The 7,903-nt window shown below is 38.6% G+C and overlaps 1 protein-coding gene across 4 annotated transcripts in view; it reads left to right on the forward strand.

The window, feature by feature from the left end:
- RPS6KA6 (ribosomal protein S6 kinase A6) overlaps nt 1-5,780 on the forward strand; it is a 40,666-nt gene extending 34,886 nt beyond the window's left edge. For 2 of the 4 annotated variants that reach the window (XM_048959456.1, XM_048959458.1), the window contains exon 22: nt 175-5,779. In XM_048959456.1, the coding sequence (XP_048815413.1) occupies nt 175-300 (126 nt within the window). In that variant the 3' untranslated portion in view covers nt 301-5,779. Of the gene's footprint in view, nt 1-174 lie in introns of all 4 variants that reach the window. The other 2 variants (XM_048959457.1, XM_048959455.1) reach the window with 1 other exon arrangement.
- Nucleotides 5,781-7,903: the final 2,123 nt, after the last annotated feature.

The following is a 7,903-nucleotide window of genomic DNA, read 5'->3' on the forward strand; positions in this document are numbered from 1 at the left end:
TGTACCTTGCTGAAGGAATCAGCAGTAAATGTTTTTCTTCATTCAACACAAACTTTAGAAAATGTATGTGATCTGACATAAATCCTATTTTTCTCTTTATGAACTTAATATTGAATTATTCTATTTAGTGATTAAAAATAACTTCAGCTTGTTATCTATTTCACTGTTCTCCAGGGAGCCATGGCTGCTACATATTCTGCACTGAATCACAAGACGTTTCAGCCAGTGTTAGAGCCTGTTGCAGCCTCAAGTTTAGCTCAGCGACGGAGCATGAAAAAGCTAACATCAACAGACTTATAGATCCACTGGGACACCTTAGCAAACAGAAGCAAGGAGAAAATCCAATAAGTGGCTTTACTTTGCCTGACCTGTGATCAAAAGGCATCTATGGTTTCCTGCTACACTACTTGAATTCTGTAGAAGTCCTTTTTTTAAAAAAGAAAAAAAAAAAATGCCACAGGTTCATACTGTGTTATTTTACAGGTTGTATCTGTTAGGGTTAATTTAAACATCAGGTGCACCATGATGAATTTCTTGACACTGTCCTTTAAGAGATCTGTTGCAAATATTTCGCATTCTGTATAGGTTTGGTGGGTTCATTTAAAAAAAAGGTTTAGGGGACCGTTGCCACTGACCAAGTTGTACATAAAGTGTCAGTGTACATTTTTCCTTCTCTTTGTGCATTTAAACCCTGTTTTGAAGGACAAATTTTTAATTTTATAATTGGGCACTTAAATGAATTAAGTTGAATCAATTAACTTGTTCATTCTTTTTATTAAAAAAATGACTAATGTATTGTGCCAGTATTAAATTCATTAGTGCTAATTTGGCAGGCCTGTGTTTGCATGGTGCCAGTAATTGGTAAGTTTGTGAAAATATAAACAAGAGGAATGGGTAAGGATTTGCACTTTACCTGGAAACTTAATTTGTTCACTTATGAAAAATGGCCTCTTATAAGAAAAAGAACACTTCTGGTTATTGCCATGAACGTCGTTGTCTGGCGCTGAGCTGGAGAAGGTAAATACATGTACAAACTGTCAAAAATAAGGACTGAAGTAATATTGGTACTACAACATCATGTCATCCAGTTTTGTTAAAACATTTTATTATTGCATATCTGTCTGTATGACAACTGTTCTGTTTCCTTAGCAGTTGTTTCCACTGAATATAACTAACCTTAAGTTTGTTTGGCACATAAGACAAACTGACACTTTGTTATATCGAACTTGGCATGTGGATTTTTTTATTTATTTGTTTATCTTATAGAATGTTGCTTTTACCTGAATTTCTAGCTGCATGTACAAATACTACAGAAACAAAATTCAATTTGCCTAACTGTAGGGGTAGCTTGGGAAAAATAAATAAGCCTTGCGGTGTACCCAGATAAGAAAATAGTGACCAGAAATTTCAGTTATGGGCAAGTTACTGACAATATCCTTTTGCCAGCACTCACTCTTCCTGTCTGTCTTCATGTTACAACTTCAGCTCTTTCTAAAAGATGTTGTGATAGAAAGGAAACAAATCTCAGGGCCAGAATTGTCTTGGAGTTTTCTGACTCAAAACCAGTGCTGGCTTGCATCTGCTGGTAAAATAGGAATTAATACATTCAGAGATGATAAGCTTAAAATATTTTCACATGTTGTAGACATTATGTCAATAAAATTGTACAGAGGTACGATGGTATGAATTTTAAATATTAGGAAGCATATTATTGATCAACAGTTGGACTATTCACTATCTGAGAATGCAAGTGACCAAAAATTGCACTTCTGTCCATCGTTGACTGACTTGTTCCAGACGCCTTAGGTAGCCAGTTATAAGACATTTGTGATGGCAGAAAGGGGGAGGGGTGGAAAAAAAGCTTTCAGGAAAATTCTGGCCTAACTTCCAAAAGTGACAATAGCAACTCAGATTTTAAAATGCAAAGGGTGCTGGCTGATCTTTGCTTATACCTGTGAAGTACTTGAGATTGAAGTACTATTAGATAAGCTGCTTTCTTCTGATGTGGTAAGGGAAGATAGAAATCTTCTGGCCCAATTGTTAGGTATGAGTATACATAGATTTGAGACTTTATGAATATAGCAGACATAGGTGTGCTATTTGTATCATGCAGAGTATACCCCATACCAAATTTCTTGAGCATTTGGTTGATGTTGGAAGCTTACTGGGGCCATTTGTGCCTGATTTTGAGGTGCCTGTTTGAAATGCTTGAAAGCTATCAGAGAACATGACTGCTTCCTGGAAAGTTTATTATTTAGTACCAGATCTGTCCCTTGTGCAATTGGCTCATCCTTTTCTCTATTAGAGACCTTTGTCCAAAAGAATACATGTGAAATTCTCATCTACAGCCTGTAATTTTTGTCTGCAAATTTACATATGACTACCAGAAAAAAAATCTTAGTTCACACTATGAAGGGGAAGAATAGTGGTAGAAATAAGTTGTTTTGGCTGAGGTCCAGGTATATTATGGGTTGAAACACAATAGTAAAAACTGTTTGTCTAGAGGGTAACACAAGGAATGGAACACAAATGTCAAATTTGAATCGTCTTCAGCTTTCCTGCAAGGTAGCAGCTGGTCTTTAATGGCTTTATTCATTAATCATTTAACAGTGTTTATATTGGCATTTTCTTTTAGCTTGCTTAGAAGCACCACATTATAAGCACCTTAAAAGCATTTTGCACAAAAGCAGTTGTAAGCAGCTGAAGATAATTTAAGTTCTTCTCAATGTGCAAAACAAAGGTGGCAAGAGGAACAATGTGCAAATGAGGGTGATATTCCAATTCTTAGCAAAGATTTTTAAACATCTGTAAGGTTCTCCTTTCTAGTTGTTTTTTTTTTTTTTTTTTTTAAATCATTACTAGCCTGTAGTGCTAACAGTAAAACCTTGCTTTTGCCCCAGGAGTAGTGACTACAGCATTACAAATTTGTCTTATCACAAGGGAATCATGTGGAGAAACATCTTTGTTGTATTTAATGAGACCTGTGTGCTCTAGTATGCTGATTTTAATCCTTAAATCATTTTTTGGGGGGAGGGGGAAGGGAACTTGCTGTGAATATTTTAGCATATCAGTTTTGAAATGTCAGGTATGCAGGGATACAAGAGAGTTTACTTCAATTTTGATATTTCTTTTGGAATTTTTCATACTTTTCAGACTTTGGTTCAATTACTAATGCTCATAAACAGACTGCATTGTCAGTTCAGTGTGAAATGGAATAACACTTGAACATGCTCTTGGAGTGAAAGGTCAGTAACGTTTTGTATGGTCTCTGCACAGTTCAAGATTACAAGCTATTTATGATCTAATACAGACTTTGTAAAAGAGTGACATTTTTTATTTTTTATAAAAAAAAAAAATATGGATATTACTTAAAAGAATTTCTGGAGAACTAATTACTATCATGTGATCATATATTTTGGGTGTGGTGTCTTTCTGCCAGCAAGATAACTTCTACTCTGGCTTTGATAATAACAGTTAAGTACTAGCTCTCAAGAGCACAGAGTCTGATACAGTTCTTGCTGAAGGGAGTAGATAACCCTCAGAAATAAACTGTAGCTGGAGCACGTACCTGATGTACCTGCTTCTCTTCACCTCACCCCTTCAATATTGCAGTTATCTTCAGTTTTCCTTTTGATGAAAAGTGAGGAACTCTGTGGTATTCCTATATTGTGTTCAGAAGCTGTGCAGTGGCATCAACGTCCACCAGTGGTGCATAATGAAGAATGCCCAAACCAGAGAGAATCAGCATGGGCAGATTGATTTAAGCCACTGTTTTGTGGCTTGCCTAAATGCTGTTGTTAGCATGGTGTATATTTTCCTATTATGCCTGAAACTACTAAATTGTTTCTGACCCTGTAAAAAGCCTACGTAGATGGTCTAAGCATACTATCTAGCTGAGGCCAATGTTCTATGGTTTTAAAAGTTATTCTAGCATTCAGAGAAGGCATCCAAAACCTCACACACATCACTCATGTAGAGCTTGAGTGGTCTTCCATATTTTAATTCACTTTCCAAAGCTAACTTTCATGTATGCATTGGAGAAATTAACTGAAATGTCCAGTAATTAAAATTACATCTAGCCGCTTCAACAGTTGGAAGTTACTTGCAATATGCACTGGTCATTTGCAGTGACACATCTCTCTCTGCCCTCAAATGTTGCAATTGAAAAAGCTGGGGATCTTGTGAGGATTGAGTTAAATAGACAGTAATATAGCAAGCATATTGGTTTGTATCAATGCAATTAGAATAGAACATCAATGCAATTAAGGGGAGTTCATGTTCTTGTGTAGCACTTAAGTTTTTTTAGACCTATCTAGTCCAAAACTTTGCTAACATTTGTGGGAGGGAAGGGAGGAGCAGGTTTCTCATAAAGTTTTCAAATGGTTTCTTAAGTTATTATGAGTCCTTATGTAATGCTATCAGAGCTTTTTTTTTTTTTTTTTTTTTTAACACTGCTCCATGACAGCTCGCTCAGTTTTCTTGAGTATGTACTGGTACCTGCAGGTAACGTACGTACACTGCTGCCATGTACCACCCTTCTGCATCAATGCCTCGTTAGTTACATATCCTCAGTGTCTTTTCTTAAATGTACTCCCCTGAATTAATTTGTTATTATGCCTATATTTTCCTTTGGGAATAAAAGAATGAAAGCAAGTTAAAGAAAATAAAATCCTAGGGTATAGCTGTAGTTGACTTGAATATTGTAGTAACTTATGTAACTAGAAGTCCCTTCTCCAATTAGTCAGTGACTGGCTTTCTTGAGATTTTTCTATGTAAAGAAAGCAACTTTTTTTTGAAAGCTTTAAATGGTCTTTAATGGTTAAGATTTGGGAGATAGCTTACTACCAGTAATGAGTTTGAAAAACATGGGATCCTGGTTTGGGTTTTTTGTGTGTGTGTGAGAACTAAAAATGCTCAAGGTGGATCTCCTTTGCAGGACAAAACGTTCTTATTTTGTGTGTTTTGCATTAAGCTTATAAGCAGCATTGGCTAAGTAATTGTGTTGTCATAATATCCCAAGCACTTTGGCATCTTGCACTGATACTCTGATTAGAGCTAAAAACTATTCTGGCACGTGACTGGCTATAAATCTCAATATACGAAAGGGCATTAATTGAAAATGGTGTGCAATGAATCACATGCTCTCTGAGGTACTTAAAAGATGAAACTATACAAAAGGTCCCCGTTATCAGATATTGTAACTGTCATTTCTTTCTCTGAGCATATTGTGGATTTTGTATCATATTGTATTTATTTCATTTAATTTTAAAAGTTTTCTTTAAAGCTCTGTATATATTGACATTAAAGTTTGCATTGTACTACGTTCTCTTCTCTTTGTAAGGCTGAATCTAGTAGTGCATTGTATGGTATGTTGTTTTTCTTTGCACTGTGCTGCTAAAAGATACAATTGCCTTGAATTCCAACATGCCAAAGACAACCTCAAAATTGTATTTATTTTTGTTAGACTTTGTGAATAATGATAAAGGTACAGTTTTAAATAGCTGGCAGTTTCTCGAGTACTGGAGTGAAAAAGTTGCAGATTCATGATTTTTATAATTGACAAAAATGATCACTTATGATTTGAAAGTTCAACAACTTTTTAAAAAAGTGATATAAAAAATTAATGAGCACACGTAGTAAATCAAATGTACTGTGAATTGTGTTATTTGGTAAGCCCTGCCAAAAGCCTCACATCAAGAGCTGTTTATAAATTTATATTCACAGTAAAGTGTTTTATGCCACACTTTCAATAAACATACATTTATTGATAGGATTGATGTATTAATTTAGGGTGGGATGATCTACCTTCCATATGTTTTTCAGGTATTCAGCTTTGACTATATGCAAAAGAGGAAATCATTTTCTTTCCAGATACGGGCATTCAGAGTGCAAGTGAGAGCAGTCAAATTAAAAGCAGTGACCTGCACAGGCAGTCAAATAAGTGCATCAGCATTTACCACGTGAGGTCATAAAAAGCTGTAGTAAAAGCTCTGCCTGCTAACATTCTTTTCTGCTATAGATGAGCTATCGCTGCACAGCCCAGCAGTGATGCCCTCACTGTATGTGGTAGAACAGTTCACTGTGCAGCAAATATTCCCCACCACAGCGCAATAGTGAGAGATCCCAAACCCCCAGGCCGTGAGTTCCTTGCGTGCTTACTGGGCACGGGCTGCTGCTGGGGAAAGAGACAAGGCCTGTATGAAGAAAAACCTGGACAAAAACCTGGACTGCTGATGAGATCTAGGGTTGCAATTACATAGGCACGTTGTGTATTGTTTTGCTTTCTTACAAGCACTGGTTCTCAGAAAAGAGCTCAGTCCTACCTGTGACTCATCTGAAGCTTTATGACCGTATAAGGTACCTTCCTACTTCTTTCCCTTATGGGGTAGAAAGATGATGGGGAAGAAGCTCTCGGAAGCACTTAAGATATGAGCTTGCTTTAGCTGAGTAGTTTCTTTATATGGCCATGGAAGTTGGCGTCATAGCTAGCACGGTGCTGGACACTGAGGCACCAGAATGCTGAGAAAACCGAAATGCGTGTCTGTGAGCTCAGTGCCGGACCGTGCGGGCAGAGGTAAGCGGGGAAGGCACGGCTCTGCTGAACCGAGAGCTGCCGTCGTGCACCGCTCCTCGTCTGCGGCGTCTGCGCTGCCTGCACACGGCTGTCTTAAGGAAGACGCTTTCCTAAGTGTCCAAAGTACAGGCGACTGCAAAGAAAGTAGCTTGCTATTTCCCCCTTCACACGCGCTGTGCTTGCGCAACATCAGCGCTCCGCTTTACGGTCGCAGCGCTGAGGCGCCGCATCGCCGTGTGTGAATCGCCGTGTGTAACGGCCGCGAGATGGCGGCAGTGCCGCGTGGCGGGGCGGCCGCTCGTCCCCTTGGCTGCTGCCCTCATTTCCACCTGAGCTGCGCGCCGAGCGGGGCTGCTGAGCGCAACGGGGGTGCGGTGTCGAGTTAATCGTCACAGATAAACATTGGAAGTGCTGCGGGCCGAATGAATATTTCAGGATTCTTCGCAAGTTATTACTGTGCTTAATTTTCTTACTTAAGCGTATTTTGGGCCTTGGGCTGTTAAGAATTTAATTTTTGTGGTGGTTTAATGAATTATAAAACATGCTTTAAACAGAAATGAGTAACTAATAAATGCCAAAAGTGATTAATTTTCTGAAACGTGGAAAGGCATCTGTATTTAATTAAAAAGAATGGCCCTAAATTGTTGGAAAGAAGCAGCCAGCACTCCCATCGATCGCTTTGTGTTCCATAGCTTTGCTGTGCCCTTGCTGGGCTGCCCACGCTGCCGCAGCACTGAGCTTTCAGCCCCTGCACCTACACACAGTCTGCCCTCCAGGGCTTTGCGCAGTGTTTGTTGCTTAACAGAAAGGAGTTTTAGAGATATTTTGCTTTTATTAAGGGCTGTTGCTGCTGATTTCTTAGCCTCGAGAGTACAGCTGCAGCTGCTTTTAGGAGGACACTCAATTTTCAGAACTGTTGCTTTAGGAATGACTGTAAAATGCTCGCTAGTTGGACACGACCTAAATTGCAGTGTTAAATTACTTCCTAATTTTATAAGCTTGATACGTAACTAGTTTTCAAGTGTGTTTTATGCCTGCTGTTGGGAACTGCTGTTTGGCTCCAAAGTTGTTTAAGCTGAGCTAAAAGCGAGGCCTGTGGGAAGGCTGATTTGGGATGACTTTAAAGGAGTGGTTCTGGTTCAGTGGAGTTATGAATTGTTGTTCCGTGTGTCTTCTGTTTTTAAGGAGTGCAAGTATCCCTTAAAACTCTTTCCATGTTCTTGAGAAGTATTTGCAGGCGGTTGTTGGTATAACAGAAGCTAAACAGCAAGGGGCTTGAGATCTCCTGGATGAGACAGGACTCATTTTCTGAGTGTATCAAAGTTAAAG

The sequence above is a fragment of the Lagopus muta genome, chromosome 13 (genome assembly GCF_023343835.1).
Source record: "Lagopus muta isolate bLagMut1 chromosome 13, bLagMut1 primary, whole genome shotgun sequence".
NCBI lineage: Eukaryota > Metazoa > Chordata > Aves > Galliformes > Phasianidae > Lagopus > Lagopus muta.